At 46.5% G+C, this 27294-nt stretch overlaps 2 protein-coding genes across 13 annotated transcripts in view; one reads left to right on the top strand and one right to left on the bottom strand.

Moving 5' to 3' along the window:
* DENND10 (DENN domain containing 10) overlaps nucleotides 1–3954 on the top strand; it is a 40986-nt gene extending 37032 nt beyond the window's left edge. For all 3 annotated transcript variants that reach the window (XM_060286653.1, XM_030839366.2, XM_060286654.1), the window contains 2 exons: nucleotides 958–1052; nucleotides 2511–3954. In XM_060286653.1, the coding sequence (XP_060142636.1) occupies nucleotides 958–1052; nucleotides 2511–2687 (272 nt within the window). In that variant the 3' untranslated portion in view covers nucleotides 2688–3954. The remainder of the gene's footprint in view (nucleotides 1–957; nucleotides 1053–2510) is intronic.
* SFXN4 (sideroflexin 4) lies at nucleotides 800–25208 on the bottom strand. 10 transcript variants are annotated; one of them, XR_009559400.2, is made up of 15 exons: nucleotides 25024–25179; nucleotides 23595–24900; nucleotides 21650–21724; nucleotides 20507–20533; nucleotides 20369–20423; nucleotides 19780–19805; nucleotides 18799–18852; nucleotides 18658–18714; nucleotides 18465–18530; nucleotides 17691–17769; nucleotides 16593–16708; nucleotides 9324–9409; nucleotides 7441–7558; nucleotides 2547–2683; nucleotides 1317–1450 (listed from the first exon to the last, which is right to left on the bottom strand). XR_009559400.2 is itself a non-coding variant. In XM_060286657.1 (14 exons), the coding sequence occupies exons 1-14, from the start codon at nucleotides 25060–25062 to the stop codon at nucleotides 1271–1273; spliced, it is 1044 nt and encodes a 347-aa protein (XP_060142640.1). In that variant the 5' UTR covers nucleotides 25063–25208; the 3' UTR covers nucleotides 800–1270. The 10 variants fall into 10 exon arrangements, 9 of the variants coding, with proteins under 9 accessions (XP_060142640.1, XP_060142639.1, XP_060142644.1 ...); XM_060286657.1 differs by lacking the exon at nucleotides 2547–2683 and having other exon boundaries at nucleotides 800–1450; nucleotides 23595–23660; nucleotides 25024–25208; XM_060286656.1 differs by lacking the exon at nucleotides 2547–2683 and having other exon boundaries at nucleotides 800–1450; nucleotides 25024–25180.
* Between the last annotated feature and the right edge of the window lie 2086 nt (nucleotides 25209–27294).

Genomic DNA, 27294 nt, shown 5'->3' with positions numbered 1-27294 from the left:
CGTTTTGAGCCTAGGACACTATGAGGTATTAGTTTTAGACAGGAATTACAGATATCAGCTTTTGTAGTGTCATTTATCTTTCTCCTAAAAGTGGGAGCAGCTGAATGCCAGCCAATTAGGGATTTTTGTTAGCTAGGTTCTGATAATGTGAGGTTTTATCTAGCAACCTCAAATTAGTAGAACCAGAACTTGTTTTCGCTTTGAAATTACAAATATAATAAATATTCATGGTGGAAAATTCAAAATATAGTATCAGGTCTTTAGGGGATATTGCCTTTTGTAAAGCCGGAGTGATAGAAAACTAGCTGTAGCCGGGGCCACTGAAACTGCTGAAGCGTTAGGACTGGAAAGCCTGGCAACTCCCTGCTGCCCTCTGCTGCTCTGAGTCTATAAAACGGGCTCATCCCAGTGGAGTTTGTCCCTCACGAGTAACAAACAGAAATTTTTGTTAACCTTCTGGCTGCAGAAAATAGCAGTGTATATAATTAATGTAACTTGGGTTGTTGCCTTAGCTCGTTTCTAAGGGCCTTTACACAGTGAATGTTGAGCTGCTTCTGCAGAACTGACAGGAAGTGCTGCTTTCACAATATCCCTGCCGGAAAGATAAACGTGAATTCTCAACTGTGAAGACCTGGACAGGAAAGTCAGGCTGTTTGCTGGCTTACAATCACAACCCATAGGCAGTCAGATTTCATTAGGTTTTGTCTAGAAAGAAAAATAATTCTTATCAGAATTTTGGTTTGGTGGTGGTGTATTTTTATTTTGGACATGAAGTATATAAATCATGATCATGCCTTACCTCCTATTGTGTCACCATATTTGTGTGTAGTAATAAGATGGAAATGGGGGGTTGTCAGTTGCTTTTTGAAAATTCCGTCTGTGTGATCGTTCAAGTTTCCAGATAGATGATTACTTTTCATTATGTAAACATCTAAATATTTTTCTTGATTTCACCAGAGGCCATGACAATGGGCAAACTACATAAAGAAATCGGTCAGTTAATTGTCCAGTCGGCAGAAGATCCAGAGAAATCAGACAGTCAAGTTATACAGGTAATGCCTTAATCTTCCCACTGACTGAGTCTCGAAACGGCATCGCTGGGCAGCGGCTGGTTATCTGCTGTTCACGGGCACAGAGTGAAGTTACTGGGGAGGCCAGTGGGCAGCTGCTGAGATGAGGTCTGCAGGATTGGCCCTGGCGAAGATGAGCCAATGAGTTATCAGGCTCCAGGGAAAGACGGACATAGGGCGTTGGTGCCAAAGCCAAGCGTTTATAGTGAAAGATGTGATTGCCAGGTGGTGAGAGGGGCCATAGGGTTTGGCGGGGACCCGCCAGCAGCACTGTCCTTTCTCTTCGGTGCTGTGGCTGGGAGGAGTGCGCAGGTTTTTTCCCGAGAACCCAAACACTGAGACTGTCTTACCGGACAGATGGTCATTGCCCACCCATTGCCCTGTCAACATTAGAGGGAAAACAATGTTAGTGAAATGTGTAAATTTGAGTTTTGTATTACTGTGTTTTTCATGGACTAAAAGGGATACACAGATGACTCAGTATAATGTATGATGAGAGTGCCTACCATGTTGTACAGGTTCACAGTATTTGAATAAGTTAATGATGTCAGCAAACCAGGAGAAAGACATGACTTTAAGGCGAGCTCTGCTGAGTCCTCAGCCACCCGAGGGGAATGTCAGTCAGTGAAGGGGAATAAAGCCCATGCGACAGGTGCTGGGTCACTCATCCCAGGCAGGAGGGGACTTTGGGGAGAGATTTGTTCTAAAAACAATAGCAGTTCCTCAAAAAGTTACACATAGCATTAACATAGATTTGGTAATTCTACTTCCGGGTATATATCAAAAACTGCAAGCAGGAACTCAAATAGATATTTGTGCACCCGTGTCCCACAGCAGCATTATTCACAATGGCCAAAAGGTGAAGACAACCCAGATGTCCATCAGCGGATGAATGGAAAAAATGTAGTACATACACGTGGTGGAATATTACTCAGCCTTAGAATGAAGTTCTGACACGTGCTACCACGTGTATGAACCTTGAAAACATGTTAAGTGAAATAAGCCAGTCAAAAAGGACAAATATCGTGATTCCATTCATATGAAGTACCTAGAATAGACCAATTCACAGAGTCTGAAAGCACAATGGTCATCGCCAGGGGCTGGGGAGATGCCGGTGGGGAGTTGCTGTTTAATGGGTACGGAGTTTTGGTTTGGGATGATGGAGAAGTTCTGGGATGGACAGTGGCGATGGTTGCACAATACTGTGAACGCATTTGAAACGCCACTGAGTTGCACACACTTTAAAAATGGTTAACCCCGCCCCCACCGATCCCACCGTCACCGCTGCTCAAAATTAACCATGACATGTATTTTTTGTTGTTTCATTTTTTATAATTTATAGTTAGTCTGATAAACTTAAAAAAGAATAGCAGGAAGAATTCTGGAGAACTCAGATTTTTTTGATACTAACATATTGTGTATCTTCCTGTTCTATTAAAGGATATTTCCCTAAAAACAAAAGAAATCTTCACCAACCTGGCTCCATTTTCAGAAGTTTCGGATGATGGAGAAAAGCGAGTGCTCAATTACGAGGCACTAAAGCAAAGACGATTTCCACCAGCAACAGAAAACTTCCTCTACCACCTAGCAGCCGCGGAACAAATGCTGAAAATCTGATGGTGGGACAGAATGTATCACTACTGATAACTGATCTAAAGCCCTAGCACCATGATTATCCATTAACTGTGTAAAATACTGGAAATAACAAAGAAAATGTTATATTTTTAATGATTTATTTGAAAGCATTGCAATTTGACCTGAAAAAGCACTGAAACACATACGAAAACACTTCCGATTTCCTCCTATCTGATTAATTTCATGCCTACTCTCAATGTTTACAAAGTGCTGTAACCACCTATATATATAACATTATAAAACAGCCTGATGTCCTGGAGTAAGAGCAGAACAGCTCTGTCAAGTTCTCCTGCAAATCACAGCAAATCCGAAAGCCTTCATTATTATAAGTTCCAGTTTGTCTCAGTGTGTAACCACAAACTAATGGTTTATTTTCAGAAAGCTGCCTGAAATTGTGCTTTGTATTCTTCTAGGAAGAACTTTAATGCCTCATGAGGAACTCTACTTTGAGCCAAACTACTAAGTTTTCTGCAGAACCGTCTAGAAGATCATTCAAAAGACCCTGCAGTTGCACTTTCTTGTAAAAGAATTTTTTTTTCCTTAGCCTTTGAACATTTTGCCTGTAGTATGAGGGTTCTGCATAGATTTTATACTGGAGTAGACAACTTAATAATCCATATTTATACTGTTGCAGAGGTAAGCATTTGGCAAACTTAAGCCATGAGTACTCTTTAATTAACCCAGTTGCTAGCAATATTCTTTTGAAAAAGATGCCAGTCCTTATGTAGTAGAGTAAAAGAAGAAAGCCCATTTGGAATATAAATGTCTCTATGGCTGAAACAGCAGCCTTATGTAATTGGTGAGAGAGTGTGAGAATTAACTTCTTGTAAAGGCCAAAACCAGAGAATGTCTTCAAACAACATCAGTAAAAATAATTTGGCCACGTATGAAGATAACCGTTCTTTGTTTAGTTAGGTAACTTTTTCATAATTGGAGACCTAAAAATTGCAAAATAAGCATGGGGGTCTAAATTATGTTCTTATTATATGTGTTCATATTCATTATGAAAGGTTATTTTTCACTCAGTACTGTTGGCCTTAGAAATCTTACCCAGAAAAATGTTTGCAAAAAAGCTTGTCTTTATTGGATCGTTCATTTATTCCCGGTGTTAGACATTTGTTAGGGAAAAATTTTTAAAAATAGCCCCTCCTTGGGTGGGGGCAGGGGAGGATTTGAAATGAGATGATGTTTACTGAGGCCAACAATTGAAAATTAAATCTGCACTTTATGAGAATGAATACTAACATCATTTTTGCCCGTGTTTTTTTTGTATTACTCTATTAGCTAATGATCAAAGTTGTTAAAATGACAAATTTATGATACAGAAATAAAATGAAATATTTTGATACTCGGCAGTTTTAGGCATATGAAAAATTGTGCCCTCTTTCTCTAATTCTCCCCACCGCAAACAAACAAAAGAAAAAACTCTTTTTTAAAAGTCAACTGCAAACCCACCGGGGAATTATCCAAAGACCGATTTGAAAGTTAGGCAGTCTGGTTCCTTCCACCACTGGCTCAGCCCTTCTCTCTCTGCCCGGCCCTCCTCCACCCCGCACTTCCTGGAGCTGACTGTAAGGTCCAAGTGCCTTCTCTGAAAAGATGCTCTCACATTACTACTCAGTTATCTGTCAGTGGCTGAACCTCCACTTGGAGCCATTGCACATTTTGTTAAGTTTGTTTAGTATAAGCCTGTGGCTACATGGAGCTGAATGATACATCACTTTTACTGATTTTGTCCTTTTAGGCTGTTGTGAAACATCTTTTACCCAATTTGGAGATAACCGTCATTGTGGCCTAGGGAAAACTGAAAGCCACAGGTGCATTCTTAGAGGACTTGGGGCAGGGTGTGTTGGAAACAGCCCTCCATCCAGTACGCATACGTTTGGGTACCTACTCTACACCGTGGACTGCGTATCCTGGGGCTTCCTTGATGCCCAAGACAACAGTTCCTGCTGTCAAGGTGCACAGTCTATGGGCACATAGCTTCAGCAAACGGGATTGCACGTGGTGTGGCACGTGCTAGGCATGATACGAGCACTATGGGAGCACATTGGAAGGGCACCTAGTTCAGTTCTGTGAATCCTGGAAGGCTTCCTGGAGAAGAGTGATTGACGTCCAAGTCAGACGTGAAGCACAGGGAGGAGTTAGCCCAGAACAGAGGGAACAGCTGGTGGGAAGGCCAGAGAAGAGAGACCACAGCACATCTGAGGAACTGGATGTCAGTCCAGAGTGAGGAGAGGGAGTGGCAAGAGATGAATAAGGTAAAGGCTCCCGCCTGCCATGGCAAGGAATTTGGACTTGATCCTGATGTACTGGGAAGCCATTTAAGGCTTTTAAGCAGGTGTGGTTTCGAAGAGCGGGCTGGAGATGGACTGATGAGCGACACCAGCAGGGGATATGCTGTTGGGCTGGGCAGTGGACGCGGAGGGGTGAGTTCTAGAGACTTAACAGACTCAGCCCAATAGTGCTGAATGGGGTGGGGCGATGGGGGAGTAAGGCCAAGGCCAGTGATCCTGTCTGACGAAACTGGTACGCGGTGGTGCCGTTCCCTGAGGTTGGGAGGGGAAGATGGTCTCAAGTGGACATCCAGATGGCGAAGCGCAGGGGGCCGCTGGACGTGGGCCTGTTGGGCAGGGGAGAGCAAGCCCCACGACAGGCCCGCACAGGGGGCAGTGGCAGTATGGCCAGCATCTGTGGGGGCACGGATGACGGCAGTCTCAGCAGTGGAGGGCGGGGTGGAAACAGTGAGGGTAGAAAACTCTCTGAAAAAGTCCGGCTACAAAGGGGGGGTTTTGCTTTTTGCATGAGGCAGGTGACTCAAGCAGTTGAAATGCTACGAAGGAGCAGAGCGGGGAGGCTGGAGCCAGAGGGGCAGAGGAGGCCGCAGAGCAAAGGCCCTGAGCAAACAGGAAGGGTCGGGCTCAAGCCCAGGGCACAGCTGACTTTGCACGGAGGAGGGGAGGCCGGCGTGTGTGGAGGGAGGTCAGCAGGTTTGGAGCCAGGAGGCCAATAGCCTTGGCTTTCACAGTGCAGGAGGAGACAGGGTCACCTGCCAATGAGGAGAAAGAAGCAGCTGGGCAGCAGCTGGCAAAGATTTTAAGCAGCTGTCTAACAGGAGTAAGCTGAGAAGGGACACAGGATTGCTTTGGGGGTTGGAGGCCTTCATTGGCTCCCCACGTGTACACCTCGGGATGGGCCATCAGTTTAATGCTGTGCCTTGGGCACGCGGGCATTGGTGGACCTTTCTCCTTCGTTTTCCAATACTCAACTTTAGAAAAGTTTACTAGTAAGTTCACAGTATCCGTTCACAGGCTGACGAATAGAAAACTGAATCTTACATCACACATTCATCCCCTCAGCAACCCCGTGTGGTGGGTTAGACAGGACAGCCCCCGTTTCTCTCCTTCCACCCAAGCTTGTTTAACCCTAGGCACGATCAGCCTCAAAACAGTCTTGGCGTGCGTAATCGGAAGCCATCCTGTTGGTGCAGACACCTCTGGGGGTTCCAGGACACTCCTGGCAGGGTTGTCCAAACTGAAACCTTGGAGGAAGGTTTTCACGCAGGTACCAAACAAATTCACCTAAAACTCACCCCTACACCCCTCTGTTATAGAAGAGTTCTGTTTCTTCTGTTGCAGACTGAATTTCCTTTTCAAGCTCACTGCACTGTATCTAAAACACAAAGTTAAATTCTTACTATTCACATTAAGACGTCTTCTTGCCTTAGAAGCCAAGTTTAAAAAAAAAACAACACAATTTCAGAAAGCATCTATTTCATATAACCTTTTCAGTGATGTCTAATCGATAACAAAGAAACATTAACCTAACTTCTTAAAAACTTTCTTATGGAAAATTTCAAATATAAACAAATGCTGTGGCCCATGTAATGTCCAAGGAGGGGCCCTGGGCAGGGGCCTGGCAGAATCCCTCTTAGCCTTGGGCTCTCTCTGCAAACCACCCTAGGCAGGACAGGACCACCATTCAGCTACGTCATGCCCACCTCGGACCAACAAGGTATTTTAAAAGTCCAGCAAATGCCAAGACTTGCTTGGCGGGGTTTGGGGACGGGGGGGGTGACAGCCAAGAAATGCTAGAAATTGATATCTGCTACATCAATAACGTCCTGGATACCAGCAACAAGGCTCTGCAGAGGTACTATGATCATCATCTGTCTTTAATAGAAACTCAGCCTCAGAGAGTTTAAGCAGATTGACCAGGGTCATGGAAGAGCTGGGAATCTGAGTCCAGGCGGTCTGACGCACCATAGATCATCATGGTCTATAGAACAGCAGCCACTAGCTGCATGTGAGCACGTAAGATTAAATTAAACTAGATTAAAATTTCAGTTCTTTAGTCACACTAGCCACGTTTCAAGCGCTCAACAGCCGCATGTGATAAGCGGCTACACACACTGGACAACACAGATATAAAACATTTCCATCACTGTGGAAAGTTCCATTGGGTGGGGTGTCGCTATAGTATATTATGAAGTATTTAAAATATCTCAAAGGTTTTTTTTTAACGTCCCAGAAACATGCTTCAGATATACAGTTAAGAAACACAGAATCCAAAACTGTACAAGTGACCTGGGAGATGGGATTATGCATAAATAATGTTACTTTGTTTTATACTTTTGAAAATTTCGCAGATTTTTTAGGAGAATAAGTTATTTCACTCTGATAACGAGGGGAAGAAAGATATATATTCTTAGAGGAAGTCGAAGGGGGACACTTACCCGTCCAATCTGTGGGAATACACTGAAAGAAACTGGCACCATGAGTCCCATGACAAGGATAGTACAAGAAAGCTTTAGGGTCCACAGTGACCACGGACACTGCAGGAAAAACTGGGTCCTGTAAGAGACAAGGTACCAGGGCTTTTTTTAGAGGTCAGCCCTCTGCTCGAATGGTGTCCAATTGTCTTGCCAGCAGCTGCAAGCCCAGACTTGGTTCCCACTTGCCCCACAAACAGGCGATACGTATTAGCAGCTGCACCCACAGAGCACTCACTACACGTCAGGCCCGGGTCAAGCACTTCACATGCATTTGCTCATTAGATCCTCCCATGACCCTGTGAGGTTTGTGTTATCATCATACCCTTCATATGAACAAGAGGCTGCAGCCACAGACCGTGTAAGTCCCTTGTCAAAAATCTCCAAATTCTTAAAAGTGAGAGGTCAGATTCTAGAGCCTGTGCTCTCCCCTGGGCTACACTGACACGGATGTGACATTCTGACCATGACCTTTGAGGGTGTGGGAAGAAGGTGCAAGAAGCCCAGCCTGGGAGTCAGAGACCTGGGGTCCTGGGGTCCGGCTGGGGCTCGGCCACTGACAGACTGTGTGCTCTTGGGCAAGTCACTTTCCCCTTCTGAGCCTTGAGTTTTTTCATATGCAAAATGAAAGGGTTGAGTCGGAAGAGCCAATGTGGTCCCTCCAGCTTGGACACCATCATAGCTGTGGGATGATATGAGGTCCTTCCAGGCACCCAAGGCCCACTGGGAAATGAGGACCATCTCTCCTCACCAGGCAGCGGGTGCCACTGTGCAGGCCTCAGGGGACGAACCGCAGGACCCCAGCTTTTCCAGAAGCCCCCACTCTGAGGCCAGCCAGAGAGGTTCAGGAAGACCCCAACCCAACAGAAGTCCCCACACCCACCCAGCTGGATCAACCACGGGAAGTAACAGTTGCCTCTGCCCAGGACACTGCTACTTCCTGAAATGTGCTCCTTGTGTGGTCCTAGCAGGGACTTCCGAGCTCACCACCTGGACAGAGCAGACTGGTTCAGCACCAGACAGGTGACCCCTCTTGGGCCAACAGAATCCTTCCTTGGGAGTTTGTGAACTGAGTGGAAGACATTCCCTGCCCCTAAACCCCCAGGGTTTGCTGTGTTTTTCTCTCTCATCAGGACACTGTGAGGATATGAGCTGGGAGGTGGCTACAGTCACGTCCCTCAACATGAAGAAGCCAGTGTGTGGTGGGAGAGAAGGAAGACAACACCCACGAAGGAGAAGAGAGGACCGTCCTGCACCAGAGCTTCTGATCAGCTGCCACGGGCAACGTACCCTGACCGTACCCAATATCTAAACCAACGCAGCTCCCTTCTGCCCTAAGCTACTCACTGCAAGTGGGGCCTCTCATACTGGCTGATCTCAGGCTGTCCTCCTAACAGGCCATGTCTCGCTTCTCAAAAGGGATGGCAGTCTACTGATTCTGGGCCACTTAAGCTAATTTAACACATGCTTGGAATGAAGGGGGAAAAAGAGGCTTGAGCAATATTCATAGCATATCAGAGCTGGGAGAACCCGCAAATCATCCACACTCATCATTCTAGAAGCGAGGAATTGAGCCTCAGCAGGTGCCGGGACATGCCCAGGAGCAGATGTAACTGAGGACAGGGCCTGGGCGAGATTCCAGGTTTGCTGGAATGCGCACATCGGGATTTGCACATCTGCCCTCAATCAATCCTACTATCTTAACTGTGATGAAGCGTGTTTAGAAGGAACATTCCTGAAGCAACTTATTCCCACCTCTCCAACCAGGTCCAGTACTTGACGAGTTTTATACAATTTTGATTGTTAAAATGTTTATTCCTACCCGGGGAGATGAGCGTACCTCTTACCTTTTAAAAAAGTATGAGAAGACTTCAGGGATAAAAGCTGAGGTCCCAAACAGCACAACTCTGGATGTTGCTGTGTCTTTAACGGCCTAGTGGAAATGAAAAGCAAGCAGCTTAGCACGTGGAGTGAGACAGTTTCCAGGCATCTTGCAACTCACGACAGAGGCCGGCAAACAGCAGCTCTCCCTTCTCTCTTAGAAAAACAATGCACGTGCAAAAGGTGAAGGCAGCGCCTGACGTGCACACGTACAGAGGATGCCTGGGGTTGGTGCCAGAGGAACCAGAGACGGGATTTACCTCCCTGACTCCACAGTGGTCTCCATCACTCCCCCAAACCACCCCAAATAAAATACCAAGCACAAGCAAAGGCAGCTTACGGACAAATCCTTACTTAGAACCAGATGGCAGTCCGTTTGATGGAAATGCTGGACTGGACTTGCCACTGAGGACCGCTCCATGTTTTCCTTCCAGTCCAGGACTCTGCCACTGGCCTTCCTCTCCTAAACAGGCCCCCCAAGTTATTCCCACCCCTTCCAGTGGAGGAAGGCCGGCCCCGAGTGCACTGGTGTGGCATCACACCCACATGTAACATGAATATGTCTTCCTGTATGCACCCATCTTTTGCTTGTGTAATTAACAATGTGCTATAAAATTTTATTTTGCGTAAACACGTATGTATATTTCCTACCATATCGTCATCTTTTCTAGAATATACGTTACTCTCTATATTGAACATTTAAACATATGATTGACTGTATGGATTATATGCACAAAATCATGTGTACTCAAGAGCAATGTCAGAGACTTTCAAGGGAAATTTCTGACTATAGATGACACTTGCATGTGAACTTCAGAACCCAAGCCCTGGATAAGACACAGCTCCACACACAGCACCGCTCAGCGTAAGATGGACAGGCACTCTCCCCACCATTCCCTCCCCTGAACTCTGTTCTGTGCACTTCTGTCCTCCCATAACCCCAGGACCCTGTGACCCTGGGGCTACAGCCCGCTGTCTGGGCTCCTCTGCTGTACCCAGCAGGCCTGTTCTCTGCTTAGGACACTAACGCTCAGCTCACCCGATCCTCTGCGGGAATGTCCTTCCCCCACGAGGACAGAGGGCGCCAAGAAGGGTGGCTTTTAAAATAAACTTTCAGGAATACAAGATAAAGTTGTTTGACTCCAGGAGGAGAAAAGTGGCTGCGGAGCATGCTGTGTTTCAACGTCAGTGAGGCGAGGCCAGCCTCACTCCATTTGTCTCGTGTGGAAGAGAAGACATTCCAAACCAGACACCGGTCATGAGGAGACGCTGCAAGACGCGTGACAGCTTGCAACTGAGTAGCTGACAAGGCCAGGCCAAGGAAAACAGCACGGACTAGGCTCCTGAAATCTGATCAAAGGTGCCCTATTACAATCAGATATTGCTGGTTACGCAGTTTCTGAAATTTTAGCCAAAGAAAATAAACCTTTCGGTGACAGGGAAGTGATAAAAGAATGCTTACGCACGGTCGCAGACACTTTATTCTTAAGAGAAAGATAAGCACTTAAAAAAGAGCAGACCATCAAACCTTTCTTTTACCCTAAACTGGCCTTCATGCAAAAAAGGAAGTTTCTCTCCATGAGCTGGGCTAGATAAGTGGGTAGCTAGCAGGGCCCGAGGCTGCCTCCCCGCCCCCAGCCCCTGGAGAAGAGGGATGCTGACTGGTAAGGGTGTGGGTCTCCAGAGCCCAGCACAGCGCCCAGCAGGGAGGAGGTGCTGAGGAACAACTTGTAGATTAAACATTTGCTGTCACTCTTCTCTCCAGCTCTGTGAACAGTTCACAACGATACCCATGCCCTGCACTTAAATTTGAGTTGAAGAGAAATGCAAACATATATCCACACGAAGAGTCATACATAAATGGTCAGAGCGGCATCACATGTAACAGCCAAAAACTGGACACAATCCCAGTATCTATTGCCTGGGGAGTGGACAAGCAAAACGTGGTACAGCCATACAATGGAACACTGCTCAGCAATAAAAAGCCACACACTACTGATGCCTTAAAAGTTGGACAGACCTCAAAAGTCAAAGAACCCCTACACAAAAATACTGTATGATTCACTTGTATGAAACTTCTAGAAAAGGTAAAACTATGACGATATAAAGCAGATCAGGGGACTTCCCTGGTGGCACAGTGGTTAAGAATCCGCCTGCCAATGCAGGGGACACAGGTTCGAGCCCTGGTCTGGAAAGATCCCACATGCCATGGAGCAACTAAGCCCGTGCGCCACAACTACTGAGCCTGCACTCGAGAGCCCGTGAGCCACAACTACTGAGCCCGTGAGCCACAACTACTGAAGCCCGCGTGCCTAGAGCCCGTGCTCTGCAACAAGAGAAGCCGCCGCAATGAGAAGCCCACGCACCGCAACGGAGAGCAGCCCCCACTCGCCGCAACTAGAGAAAGCCCGCGTGCAGCAACGAAGACCCAACGCAGCCAAAAACAAATAAATAAATAAATTTTAAAGCAGATCAGTGTTTTCCTGGGGTTGGGGCTGGGAGGGGGAGTGATGGTACATGGGCACATGAAAAATTTTTAGGGTGATGAAAATCTTCTAAAATTGGACTGTGGTGATGGGTGCACAACTGTTTGAATTTACTAAAATTCATGAAACTGTACTCTTACAATGAATTTTATACTATGTAAATTTCTCCTCAAGCTATTTAAAGATGTCTCTTTAGGGTGATTCTTTTTTTGTTTTGAATTTTATTTTATTTAGTTTTTATACAGCAGGTTCTTATTAGTTATCTATTTTATACATATTAGTGTATACATGTCAATCCCAATCTCCCAATTCATCCCACCACCACCACTTTCCCCCCTTGGTGTCCATACGTTTGTGCTCTACATCTGTGTCTCTATTTCTGCCCTGCAAACTGGTCCACCTGTACCATTTTTCTAGATCCCACATATATGCATTAACATACAATATTTGTTTTTCTCTTTCTGACTTACCCTGTATGACAGTCTCCAAGTCCATCCATGTCTCTACAAATGACCCAATTTCGTTCCTTTTTATGGCTGAGTAATATTCCATTGTATATATGTGCCACATCTTCTTCATCCATTCATCTCTTGATGGGCATTTAGGTTGCTTCCATGTCCTGGCTATTGTAAATAGTGCTGCAATGAACACTGGGGTGCATGTGTCTTTTTCAATTATGGTATCCTCTGGGTATATGCCCAGTAGTGGGATTGCTGGATCATATGGTAATTCAATTTTTATTTTTTTAAGGAACCTCCATACTGTTCTCCACAGTGGCTGTATCAATTTACATTCCCACCAACAGTGCAAGAGGGTTCCCTTTTCTCCACACCCTCTCCAGCATTTGTTGTTTGTAGCCTGTAACTGATTTCTAATCTCATAGCATTGTGGCCGGAAAAGATGCTTGATATGATTTCAATTTTCTTAAATTTACCTAGGCTTGATTTGTGATCCAAGATGTGACCTATCCAGGAGGATGTTCCGTGTGCACTTGAGAAGCAAGTGTAATCTGCTGTTTTTGGATGGAATGTCCTATAAATATCAATTAAATCTATCTGGTCTATTGTATCATTTAAAGCTTGTGTTTCCTCATTAATTTTCTGTCTGAATGATCTGTCCACTGGTGTAAGTGAGGTGTTAAAGTCCCCCACTATTATTGTGTTACTCTTGATTTCCTCTTTTATAGCTGTTAGCAGTTGCCTTACGTATTGAGGTGCTCCTATGTTGGGTGCATATATAATTGTTATATCTTCTTCTTGGATTGATCCCTTGATCATTATGTACTGTCCTTCCCTGTCTCTTGTAACATTCTTTATTTTAAAGTCTACTTTATCTTATATGAGCACTGCTACTCCAGCTTTCTTCTGATTTCCATTTGCATGGAATATCTTTTTCCATCCCCTCACTTTCAGTCTGTATGTGTCCCTATGTCTGAAGTGGGTCTCTTGTAGACAGCATATAGATGGGTCTCTTTTTTTGGTATTCATTCAGCGAGCCTGTGTCTTTTGGTTGGAGCACTTAATCCATTCACATTGAAGGTAATTATTTATTTATTTATTTATTTTTTGCAGTACGCGGGCCTCTCACTGTTGTGGCCTCTCCCATTGCGGAGCACAGGCTCCAGACACGCAGGCTCAGTGGCCATGGCTCACGGGCCCAGCCACTCCGCGGCATGTGGGATCTTCCCGGACTGGGGCAAGAACCCGTGTCCCCTGCATCGGCAGGCAGACTCTCAACCACTGCGCCACCAGGGAAGCCCTGAAGGTAATTATTGATATGTATGTTCCTATTACCATTTTCTTAATTGATATGGGTTTATTTTTGTAGGTCCTTTTCTTCTCTTGTGTTTCCTACTTAGAGAATTTCCTTTAGCATTTGTTGTAGAGCTGGTTTGGTGGTGCTGAATTGTCTTAGCTTTTGCTTGTCTGTAAAGCTTTTGATTTCTCCGTCGAGTCTGAATGAGGTCCTTGCCAGGCAGCATAATCTTGGTTGTAGTTTCTTCCCTTTCATCACTTTCAGTGTATCATGCCACTCCCTTCTGGCTTGTAGAGTTTCTGCTGAGAAATCAGCTGTTAACCTTATGGGAGTTCCTCTGTATGTTATTTGTCGTTTTTTGCTTTCAATAATTTTGCTTTCAATAATTATTGCTTTCAATAATTTTTCTTTAATTTTTGTCAATTTGATTACTATGTATCTCAGTGTGTTTCTCCTTGGGTTTCTCCTGCCTGGGACTCTTTGCGCTTCCTGGACGTGAGTGGCTATTTCCTTTCCCATATTAAGGAAGTTTTCAACTATAATCTCTTCAAATCTCTTTCTCGGGTCCTTTCTCTCTCTCTTCTCCTTCTGGGACCCCTATCATGCGAATGTTGTTGAGTTTAATGTTGTCCCAGAGGTCTCTTAGGCTGTCTTCATTTCTTTTCTTTTTTCTTTATTCTGTTCTGCAGCAGTGAATTCCACCATTCTGTCTTCCAGGTCACTTATCCATTCTTCTGCCTCAGTTATTCTGCTATTGATTCCTTCTAGTGTAGTTTTCATTTCAGTTATTGTATTGTTCATCTCTGCTTGTTTGTTCTCTAATTCTTCTAGGTGTTTGTTCTTTAATTCTTCTAGGTCTTTGTTAAACATTTCTTGCATCTTCTCCATCTTTGCCTCCATTCTTTTTCCGAGGTCCTGGATCATCTTCACTATCATTATTCTGAATTCGTTTTCTGGAAGATTGCCTATCTCCACTACATTTAGTTGTTTTTCTGGGGTTTTATCTTGCTCCTTCATCTTGTACCAAGTCCTCTGCCTTTTCATTTTGTCTATATTTCTGTGAATGTGGTTTTCCGTCCACAGGCTGCAGAACTGTAGCTCTTCTTGCTTCTGCTGTCTGCCCTCTGGTGGACCCTTTAGGGTGGATTCTTAAACATAGAACCTTCATTTCCAAAACAAGGTATTTTATTTCTGGCAGCAGTTTCTCTCCTGTTACTTGCAATTATGATGTCCCTGTTGTAACTCATTTAGAAAGGCGGCCACTACTTCCAGACCTACTATTAGACGGGCTGGTGAGAATACTGTAGCACGTATCCAGTGGTTTACAATTCAGCTCTGTAAATCGGTGACAGGATTTAGAGTAACATGTTTCATCAGCCACATAATGATGTAGTTACTGATCAACTGAGAGGCCATCTTATCTGACCGCCTCTCCCACCAGCATTCTGGGCGGAAGGAGGTCCAGCTGGCTCAGGGAGCCCCCTTGAACGCAGACACTGTGAGAGGCCCAGCTACTCTCTTTGCTTTGTGAGCAACTGCCTCACGTTACAGTTCTTTAGCTAAAGTCACTTCACTGAGATCAAAAAAGATCTCACTTCCTGAAAGGTATTTTTTTTTTTGAAGTCTATACCCCAAATGAAACCATAGACTACTGCAGGTTCTTGAGCTGAATGCAGACAGAAGCTACTGTGTCGGATTGAGCAAAACAGTAAACTATTTAACAAGAAGAAGTCTTCGAAATGGAGGAGTTTTAGGTCAGAGCATTGGATTTCCTCAGACCCTTCTTGAGAGCAGACTGGTCCTTAAAGATGAAGGCTCTAAGAAAATCCACTGGGAGGTGGACACGGAGGGCTTCCCTTAAACCCAGAGACATGTCCACTGACTTCCCCGAGTACAGAGCAGGCTGGGAGGGCAGATGCTGAGCTTGGAGGACAAGATCTCACCTTCAGACAGGGGCCAAACGTTTGGTGGACGTCCATCTGTGACCCATCTTAGGGGTCAGTTTGGCTGGGATGTAGTTCCCAGGTATTTAATCAAACACAACCGAGGTGTTGCTGTGGGGGTGTTTTGTAGATGTGATTAACATCTACAATCAGTTGACTTTAAGTAAAGGAGATTGATTACCCTCCATAGGGTGGATGGACCTCATGCAATCAGTTGGAAAGCCTTCAGAGCAAAATCTGAGGTTTCCCAAAGAAGAAATTCTGCCTCAAGACCACAGCATCAGCTCCTGACTTTCCAGCTTTCAGGCCTGCCCTACACATTCCCAGTGCAAAAACTGCACAAGCCAATTATTTAAAATAAATGTCTTACTATATATATAGATAGGTGATAGATAGATAGGCAGATATCCTATTGGTTCTGTTTCTCTGGAGAACCCAGACTAATGCATCACCTTTTAAACGTCAGGGTGGGGCTTCCCTAGTTGCACAGTGGTTAAGAATCCACTTGCCAATGCAGGGGACACGGGTTCGAGCCCTGGTCCAGGAAGATCCCACATGCCGCGGAGCAACTAAGCCTGTACGCCACAACTACTGAGCCTGCGCTCTAGAGCCCGCAAGCCACAACTACTGAGCCCTCGTGCCACAGCTACTGAAGCCCACGCACCTAGAGCCCGTGCTCCACAACAAGAGAAGCTACCGCAATGAGAAGCCTGTGCATCACAGAGAAGAGTAGCCCCCGCTCATCACAACTAGAGAAAGTCCACGCGCAGCAACGAAGACCCAACACAGCCAAAAATAAAAAATAAATAAAATAAATAAATTTATAAAAAGAAAAAGATCTTACTGCAGAGAACAGATTAAAAATTTTTTTAAATTTAAAAAATAAACATCAGGGTACAAAATGTAAATTCTCTCTCTCAGCATCGTAAGAAAAGACAGATAACAAAAGGTTGAAGGGAGACATGAATTTGTTACCAGCTCTCAAACAGGCAATTCAATTCGTTGCCCAAAAGGCAAGCGGCTTACAGCTCCATCTCGTGTGTCCCCCTACCTTTGTCCCAGCTTTTCTGGAGTAGCCTATGACACTGCCGTCCTTGTCCATGACCTCAATTCCTCGCAGGGGCTCCAAACTTCTCGATGCGACCACATTCATTCCACTGAGTTGGGCTGTGGATGTAAAGAAGAAAACACACAACAGAGAGATAAGTGTCGGTCCAATAAAGCACCATCTTTTCAAGTGTCATGCCTGTTTCTTTGATGGTTGCGCTTCCTGATCCTCGGGTGGTACTGGGCCAACCAAGCTCTCCTCCTCTGGGCTGTGGGGTAGGGTCAGAATTGCTGGGCTCTCAGTCTTGGATCCTGACCACAAACTAGCACCAGGTTCTGACACCCCGACAGGATTCCCGGAGAAACCCTGGGGTCCTTGAAATACGCCTACCTGCTTTGCTGAAGCTGTTTTTTTGTTTTTTTATGTTTCTTTAGCCGCGCCACGTGGAAAGTGGGATCTTAGTTCCCTGATCAGGGATCGAACCTGTGCCCCCTGCAGTGGAAGCGCAGTCTTAACCACTGGACCACTGCGGAAATCCCTACTGAAGCTGGTTTGACCAAGTTTCTGTAACATAATTTCCCAAAGTTTACCACTGACATAATTCTGCTAACTCTTCAAGCTGCTATGATTCCCAAACCCAAATGTGGAGCGTGAACTAGTGAACTTGCAGGCTGGCAAACTTAAAACAATTGGTTAATATCTGTCCCTCCCTTGGAGTCAGACCACTGGGTTGGAATCCCCTAGACCACCACTTTCTCCCTGTGAAACCCCAGAAAACTTCCCTAACCTCCCCTTGACTCAGTCTCCTCATCTGTAAATGGGAATAATAACATTACCTACCCCTAAGTTGTTGTCAAGATTAAATGAAATGATACATGGACAGGGCTTGTACAGGGTCTTTCAAATGTAATTTGTGCTTCCAGGTTTGTGTTCACCCTTGGACAACTAAAGGAGTATCTACAGAGAAAGTGTCACCTCTCAAACCAAAGACCTAATTTGGGCCTGGGGGCACCGGCAAGATGCAAACAGCGGCCCTCATCAGCTACAGTGTGGCCCAGGGACTTGGGTATCCCCGAAGATGGAGGGAGGCTCCCTGCTTACCGAGAATGACGACAGGAATGACGTTTCTGCTCAAAATGCTATTCAGTGAAAATCTTACTTGGAGCAAACGAGGGAATAACTAGAAAATAGGAGAGAAAAATCATTACTGCACGGGACCAGCAGAGAGCAGCTAGTGTCAACTTACTTTCTGTTACAGGTCAGACCCCTGCCAAGTGCTCTCCGTGTATTTCTTGTTTTAATTCCTGCAACACTGACATGTTCTCCCTGATCATCAGAGGAACTCTTGGAGACTTAAGAGAGGTAACAGAACTTGTCCAGAGTCACTAAGCCATTAAAAATTTGAGCCAAGATGTGAACCCAGGCTTACTGGACTCTGAAATCGACATTTTCTCCTATTAGTATCCTGACATCTAAAGCAATACACAATTTGTGTAACATGTTTATAAACATGAATAAATTTTTTTTTTTTTTTTTGGCCGTGCCGTGCTGCGTGTGGGATCTTAGTTTCCTGACCAGGAATCAAACCCACAGCTCCTGCAGTGGAAGTGCAGAGTCTTAACCACTGGCCCTCCAGGGAAGTCCCCTGAATTAATTTGTTTTTAAAGATAACAGTACTGAGCCCATGCCTAGAAACCTGGAACATAATCACACAATTTTGGGGCGATAGGATTACAGACGACTTTTATTTTCTTCCTTGTGTCTTAATCACACTTTCTAAATTAAGTTAGAACGTAAATTTTTTTTTTTTTTTTAGAACGTAAAATTTTGATTCTGAGGAATAAAAGAGATTCGACAGATTTCTAAAATACACACTCCAAAAAAGGTGGACGAAGCAATCACTCCTGCTCCTACTAAGATAGTCTCATGGGGGCGACGATCCTAGGGAAAAACAAAAGTTCATATTTAGCAAATACCAGAGTTTTACCCAGGAAAGATAATTAAACACACAAAATCGCCAAAAGAAACAATAAGAAATTGCATACCCTCTGGGCCTCATAATACTCACATAACTTGCATTTCCATTGACAATGTTGAAGACTGTACTGTACGTGTAGAAGGAAACCTGCAGGAAGACAGAGGCTAACATGTCACATTCTGGTTTCAAGCACAAAACATTCAATAATTATGAAATAGAAAGAGTTGCTACCTGAGGTAAAATCATGGACTTTAGACTTTTTACTGGCAGCATTGACAAAAATACCTGTAAAGAAAATAAAGCAGATACAGACTACTATATATATTATAAAATAAACAGATAAACAAGGACCTACTGTGTAGCACAGGAAACTAGATTCTATGTCCTGTAATAACCTACAATGGAAAAGAATCTGAAAAAGAATAGGTATATATGTATAACTGAATCACTGTGCTGTAACCCTGAAACACTGTAAATCAACTATACTCCAATTAAATAAATAAATAAAAAAGAAAATAAAGCAGAGTTGTGAGTGCCTGGGGGGAGGGAGGGCTTGTGGAGCAAAGAACTTGCCCAGGGAGATGCAGACCTGAGACCCCAGGAGCAGGGAAAGTAGAGGAAGGTGCGATGCAAGGGGCTAGTGGGCAGTGGACAGGTGATGTTGGATGGGCACCCACGGGCACTGGGAGCCCCTGGGTGCCTCACAGTGGTCCCCATCTCCAGGCAACTGAGCAGGGCAGCTAAGAAGCAGCACCTGCAGGGGCAGAGGGGTGCTGTCACTTGGTGAGCGCACCTCATGAGAGCCAAGGTGGACGGCCTCGCTGGGGGCGATTCCGGTTTCCAGGGGAGGGCCTGAATGAAGGGGAGGGCTTGCGGGGAGAAGGTGACAGCCAGTGACCAGTGACATGGGCTTGTGCCAGGGAGCACATCTTAACTCATCAATCTGCGCCGTAGCACTTTGCACATGCTAGGTGTTCAGAGAAAGGATTACCTATGACACTGTGGACCCTCAAGAGGCCCTGGTGCCCGGGGGGGAGATGTGGGAGTGGGGTGGGGAGTGGACAAGGGTCGGAGGTGCCGGGTCCTAACCATCTATCAGGCAGTCACGGGACAGAGGTCCAGAGATGGAGGACACCAGCCACTGAGCTTAGGAGATGGGGGGACATCTTCCTAAGCCCCCAGCTTCAGAGCGGTGAGCGGCAGCTTACTCACCATGGGCGCCGTGAAAGGCAGGAGAGCTGGCAAAAAAGACAAGAGGGTCAGTGACAGCAGAGTGGGTGGAAAACCACCCACCCAAAAACCTCTTCTCAGGCCGAATGAAGGCATGGACGTCAAAGGGTATTTTTTACACATGCTGTTTTGTTCCTAATAAAAATAATAGCTGTGCACGTGGCAGAACTTTAAATCAGTGCAGCAGAGCTAGATCTGACCAGGCTCCTGCCCAATGAAGGTAAGTGGTCCCTTATTCCAAGTCCTTGTTCACCCTTCCACATGAATTCAATACATCTGTGACACTGGGACTTAGAATAAGACACATATACTTGCTCTTCATCCCTGCTCCTGGCACACAGCCTAAAATCCTTGAAATTTCCTAAGTGAGAAGGGCGATAAAGGTGAAAGGAGTGTCTCTTATTCTTCATAACAAGCCCCTTTCAACCACACCTGAGATAATGTCAATGCAGTGACCCTGGGAAAGCACCTAAAGAAGGGGGCTGGTTGCCAGGGGAACCAAACACTTGACTAGAGGGAGGCAAGGTTTTCTAAAGGTTACAAACCACTCTGAAAATGAGAATCAACTCACCTGCAGGTCGAAAAGGACCAGGGATCAGCTTGCTACTGTCAGGATGCACTGTTGACTTCAGAAGGGTGAACACAAAGGTGAGTGTGATGTTTGGTTTTGTTACCTTAGGCTAAAAATTAGGACGGGGCAGAAACTTACGAGACTTCTCTTCCAAGCTTCTTGTACCTAAAAAGAGAAAAACCAAGCAATAGCTTTTAAAGGTGGCTTAGCAGCCAATCTCCTCTACAGTCTCATTTCTGGTGCCATGTTTGCTCCACCTTTCACAGGCTGGAGGGCAAACTGCTCTCTACCACACGGACTGAACAAATCAAAACAAGTGAATCAAATGAATCAAACGAATGAACTGACAGGAAGCAAAGAGAAGATCCACATGAAAATGACCAAAGCATTAAAAAGCCCCAAGTCTCTAACCGAGGAGAGGCCAACACCTAACTCGTCCCTCGGGCGAGTCCCTGAGCGCAGCGAGCCTCCCCTGGCTCAGAGCAGAGTGAACTGTGTGCAGACCACGCCATTAGCCAAGTCACTTTTAACAGAGCCAAGCTGCGAGCTCAGAGGCCCCAACAAGTTCTCAGAAAAACCAAGTTAAATGTGTGAGCTTGGGCTTCCCTGGTGGCGCAGTGGTTGAGATGTCCGCCTGCCGATGCAGGGGACACGGGTTCGTGCTCCAGTCCGGGAGGATCCCACATGCCGCAGAGCGGCTGGGCCCGTGAGCCATGGATGCTGAGCCTGCACATCCGGAGCCTGTGCTCTGCAACGGGAGAGGCCACAACGGTGAGAGGCCCCCATACCGCAAAAAAAAAAAAAAAAGTGTGCGCTTTCCGCAGGCTGCCTTGAGGGACTGATGTCTGTGGCCTCCGGAAAGCCCCGTACACTGCAAGGTAGATAACAAACACTTGGTTTGAGTCTTTGGACAGGACTATAACCTCGCTGCCTCTAGTAGGAAGTAGGTTCTGACTCTGGAGGCCTGCCTGAATTCTGGAATTTGCCATGGGGCTCCAGGAATCAGCTACAGAGAATCCTCACAACAGATATTGCAACTGCAAATATCTGTTGCACAGGAGGAACCCTATGCCTTTTCTTCTTAATACCAGTTCCTAACACTAGTAACTAATATTAATCTGGTTTACGAGAAGGAATCCTACCTACATTTAAAAAGCTAACCCAACTGGGCAGTGTTTACAATGGCAAAATCCCACCTGATTTCAGACCATGCAAGTAAAATCACCTAAAGGCAACCCCACTCAGCCTTGAGCCAGGCACACCTGGGAATAAGAGCCATACCCTTTTGTCCTCCAGGTCACTTCCGGATGCATCTTCGTGTGTTAACAATAGCTGCCTTGATTTTTCTATTTTTTCCTATAATCGGAGATAAGGAAATCAAGCAATGATCTCAACACTGTTCCGATTTATCCACAGATTTAAGAAGCACATGTTCACTCACACCTGATTTTAATTTTAAAGCAACGTGGAGCTAAGGCTCTGTACTCCCTGAGTTTCCATTAGATAGTCCTGTGTGTCATTCAGATTCAGACCACCCAGCTTTTTTTTTTTAATTTTTATTTATTTATTTTTTGGCCACACCTCGCGGCACGTGGGATCTTAGTTCCCCAACCAGGGACTGAACCCGTACCCCCTGCACTGGAAGCTCCTTAACCACTGGACCACCAGGGAAGTCCCCCACCCTGCGTCTTAGACAGCTCCAGCGGCTTACCCCACTGCTGCTGCCACCTGCCCCATCTCCTCCACCGGTTCCTCTCTGACTGTCACCATCCTCCTGGCTACACAGGTCAGAAACCTGGAAGTCCCTTCTCTCTCTCTCATACCCACATCTAATCAGTTCAGTCTTATTTTCTCTCTTCTTTTTTACTTAATCTGAGAAAAAAAATTAAACAAGGAAATTTAAAAAATGATTACATACAATCCCTTCACCCAGAATTAACAACTGTGAACATTCGGTTATATTTGTTTCTAATTTTTTCCCCCAAAAGATCCATCACCCCCAGTCTCGATTTCCCCTCTATTCTATCAGAGGTAACCACTATTATGAATTCAAGGTATAAACTTCCAGTCCATTGTTTATATTTGTACATACATGAATACATGTATCCATAAAACAAATATGTAGTTTTGGTTTTTTATGTTGTAATTTGCATAAATGCTGTACTATATGCGTCTTGCTTTCTTTACAAAACATCATGGATACCATGCTTTTCCATTTAACATCACACATATCATATGTTTCCACTTCATATCATAGGTCGATCACCAGATCATCATTTTTAACAGCTAATCAGTATTCCACTGCATGAATATACTACATTATATTTCTCTATTTCCCTACCGATGGGCATTCAGCTTGTTTCTTGTTTTTCTCTATTGTAAACAAGACTATATGGAACATTTGAGCACAAGGACAGGAGCACCCCTGTGGATCTGGCCCCGAGGGTCATTGCTGGTGACAGGGTCTCTCCTCCTCCTCATCCCTCAGCCACAGCTGGTTCAAACTCTCATCTTTTACTTGGACAGCTGAGCCATCCATCCCCGGAACTGCTCTCAGTCTGGTCCCTTCTGGTTACTCACCATCTGGCTAGGTACAAACCGCCCTCGTCTGAATGACACACAAGGACCTTCAAGAAGTGTCTGGTTCACCTGAATTAAAATAAAAGCCCCAGTAGGACTTCCGTGACAGTCCAGTGGCTAAGACTCCACGCTTCCACTGCAGGGGACACGGGTTCGATCCCTGGTCAGGGAACTAAGACCCCACATGCTGTGCAGCGCAGCAGAAAAAAAGGAAAACAAAACCCTAGTAACTGGGTGACCTGGCCCACCTGGCCCCCCCTCCCCCATTTTGCTTACAGTCCGCTCTTCCTGACATTTCCTCCCTGGCCCGCCCTCCCTCCCTCCCTGCCTTCTCTAAACAACCTCCCCCAATTCCTCACTATACCTTTTGCCCTTAGAACCCTAGGTCAAGGTCTGCAACTAGCTTTGCCGGTCTGTCCTCCATTACCAGGGAGGTTTGTCTGGATCCCCTTTGTTACGACCTGTTGAACAGATGTCTGCTTTTATGTACCACCCTTCCAATCCAACAAGCTCATTCGCAAGGAATAAAAACATGATAATATATATGGATTCTGTTATCTCAGCTGCTTTCAAAAGGGACACACAGTCTTCACGTTTCAGAATAAAATGTGAAATTCACTATCTCCGAAAACAAGAAAATACTTACAATTGAAACGACCAAATTTGTAGGATCCAATAATTCTGTCCACTGAAGAAATCTTTGAATAAAAGACTTAAGAGGGGCAAGAGCACCAGAGAGGTTAATGGCAGCAGAAAAACCAAGATACATGGTAATAAGAGCAGTCGACGTTACTTTTGAGAACCTTTTGAGGGCCTTCCTCTTGCAGCATCTCCTGGAATCCTCACAACAACGCCATCTTACAGGTGAGGCAACTGAGGCTTCCAAGGACTCACGAATGGATTCAAGGAAACCCAACCAGGAAATGACCCAATGGCCTGTGCTCTTAACCACTCCAATATCAAAGTGCTCTTGAGGATTAAAAGCCCAGACTTTGGGGTCAAATGGGCCTATGTTGACACCCACATATGACCTTGAAGCACTACCTAGAAAGGTCTCAGAATCTGTTTCTTCACCCTCCTGCAGTGGTTATAAGGCTTAACTCTAGTCATAAAGAACCAGACACCCCAGTGAAGGCTCAATAAAGGCAGTTCACATATGGAGAAAGCAGGCATGGTTTGCTCCTAAAAGTCCCCAAATTTTGCAGTGGTTTCAGCTTTGAGGCCTGGCTCTGCCAGGACGCCTTGAGTACCCTGTCCTTCCTCAACATCCCCATCTAAGAGAACCAGGCTAGGCTCTACTTTAGGTAAAGGCTGAAAGAGAACACTCTAGAACTGTACTGTCCAATTAGCCACATGTGGCCAGGCCAAATTGACATGTGCTGTATGTGTAAAAACATACACGGGATTTCGAAGACTTCCTACAGAAAAGGAGGTAAAATACCTCATTCATAATTTTCTATATTGACGACATGTTGAAATGTTAATATTTATATCTGTTGGGCTAAATGCAATATATTATTAAAATTTAAATTTTAAAAGCCACGTTTTTTAATGTGGCTACTAGAAAATTTGGAATTACCTATGCATCTCCCATCCTATTTCTACTGGACAGCGCCGCCCAGCCCCTCTCTGAGATGGGGCCCAGGTTACTTTCCGGCCAAGGCGGCCTCCCGCAGCCCCGAGTCTCACTGTCCGGTGGCTGGGCCTACAGACTCGGGGAAGCTGGGGCCTCCTGGGAGGACCTGTTCCTCTCCAACCTGATGCCCAGCAACAGCATAGGCGGCGGAAGGCAGACCCCTGAGTGGTGGGGAGTGACTCCTCAGTTCGTGCGATCTGCAGGGGGATACTGTGCGACTCTCGCTTGCGAGGCCTGGGGGCAGAGGCCACGCACGGTAACAGCCATGGCCGTCGGCATCCGGCACGCTTGGGTTTCCTTCGTCCCCTCCCGGGGTCTGAAATGGGAAGGCGGGTGCTGCGACCACGTGGCCTACCCAAGGTCACCGCGGCCAGCGGCGACTCCACGCCGCGCGGCCCACGCCCTCCCCGTCCCCAGACGCGCCAGGCCCGGGCCGTACTTGGCGTTCGGTGATCCAGAAGCGCACGTTGGGCTCCATGCGGGCTGCGACGCTGCTGCACCCTAGGAGCCGCCCAGCCCCCGCGCTTCTTCCTCCAGCTGCTCCTCTTCCTGAGACCTACGAGCTGCCGGGAAAGGCCGCGGCCGCCTGGCCCGGCGCGGAGGAGGAGCCGGGCGGCGAGCCCCGCCCCGGGCGCGCGCGCGTCCCCTTTCCCCGCTCCCGGGGCCGCGCGCCCGCCGCTCCTCGGCATCACGCGCCTGCTGTTCCGGCGCCCCGGGCCCCACGCGTCTGCTGTTGCAGTGAGCTCACCTATCCCACAGGTCAAGGCCTCCCACCCTTGCTCCGCCCTTTCGGGTAGCCTGGTCGCCTCCAGGCCTAGAGGGGTCACCTACGGAACCCCCGGATCACGGTACCTACCGCGAAGACCCGGTCAGGTGGCGTGTGGCGCCTTCCACAGCCTCGCCCTGCGCTCCTGCAGCGTCCAACCACCGCCCCCCGCCCCCCAACCCCAGCACAGGCTTTTGGATATCACCCTCGAAAATCCCTTCAATTGCACCTAAAGTCCAGCGTACACGGGATCAGGGGTAGTCAGGACTCGCTAAATAATTTGCGTGGCCCAGTGAAAAGTGAAAACGTGGCGCCCCTTATTAAAAAAAGACTGCGAATTTTCAAAAGTCGATATCAGAGCGTTAAACCGAAACCCCGGGGCCCCTCTAAGTTAAGTGTCGGGCCCTGCTGCCAGCCCGTGAAGCTGGCCCTGATTTCAGTGCACTCTCTCTCTCTCTGCCCAAGGGTTTTTCCCCAGCGCCGGGGCAAATCCAGCTCCTTCTGTTGGATACCAGATCAGGTAGGGACCATCTGCAGAGAAAAACGTGCCTTCTCTCCGCCTTCCACCCCATCCCCCAGCACTGGGGGGGTGGGGGGGTGGGGGGGGTTGTGTGTGTTTGTGGAAGACGTGTGGATGTTTAGGGTGTCCAGGGGGCTCCTCAGGAGTCCCGGGCTGGGGACCCAGCACCGTCCACTACTTGGTTGTGTGACCCTGGTCAAATCAATATCTCCAAATCTACCTTCTCATCTGTAAAATGATGACAGTAATTGTACCTATTTTGTTTTTGTTGTGGGTCCAATGAGATAAAACATGTAAAAGCCCTAACAGTGCTGGCTCAGTCTGGGCCACTTACAGGCAGCTTGCCTTTGCCCTCCCTTGCTTTGCCTTCCCCTCTGGGAACATGAAACCAGCTTATCAGAGGCCCATGTGGCCTCTCCGCTCCCACTTCTGCTCAGCTCACTTGGCTTACTTTTCCATAGGCTTCAAGACGTCATCTTGTCCTCCAGGAAGCCTTCCTTGATGCCCATAGCTGGGTAAGGTGCCCCCTCCTCGCTGTTCCCCAGTGTTCTATGCCCCAGGAATGTATCTGTTGTACCACAGTTTAGCACACCTGTTATTATCCTGCTGGCTCTCCCTGCAAGTATGTCACAGATCCAGCCCACCTGACCTGCTTCCCTCTCTGGACTGTCTAGCCTTAACAAAGAAGCCAGAGTGATCCTCTTAGAACAAGTTGATGTAACTCTTCTCAAGAACATTCCTGACATTTCCCATCTCAGAATAGAATCCAAAGTCCTTAGCTTGCCCATAAAGCACTCTGGGCTCCCCATTACCATGCTTCTCCTTCACAGCTCTGGTCACATGGCCCTTCAATTCTTCACCCACCCCAAGTCCACCCTTGCCTCAGGTCCTTTGCACCTGCCATGCCCTTTGCCTAGAACCTTCTTATCCTCCTTACTCCCTCACCTACATGTTTTATTTCATTTGATCATCAAAACCCTAAGATAGGTACAATTACAGTCCTCATTTTACAGATGAGAAAACAGACCTGGAGAGACTGACTCCCTGAAACCCTTTTAGAACACACCTGCAACACTCTGCTCTAGTCCCTCGCTCCACTCTATTGTCCTTCCAAACATCCTATGTATTTTTTTTTGGCCATGCCACAAGACATGTGGGATGTTAAGTTTCCCCCACCAGGGACTGAACCCGCGCGCTCTGCAGTGGAAGCGAGGAGTCTTAACCACTGGACCGCCAGGGAAGTCCCCCTATGTATTTTTATTATGTTTATTCCCTCTAGAATTTAAGTGCATAAAGGAAGGGGTGTGTCTTTTCTGTTCACTCTCTTGCCTCCAAAATAGTACACAGCATATGGTAGGAACTCCAGGATTTATTAAAATTAACAAATGCTTCCATGTTTCTTTCACCCCCTAAACTGAGTTCCT

This window comes from Globicephala melas, chromosome 16, assembly GCF_963455315.2.
Source record: "Globicephala melas chromosome 16, mGloMel1.2, whole genome shotgun sequence".
Taxonomy (NCBI): domain Eukaryota; kingdom Metazoa; phylum Chordata; class Mammalia; order Artiodactyla; family Delphinidae; genus Globicephala; species Globicephala melas.
The sequence above is the reverse complement of the archived record's forward strand: the minus strand, read 5'-3'. Positions and strand labels throughout refer to the sequence as shown.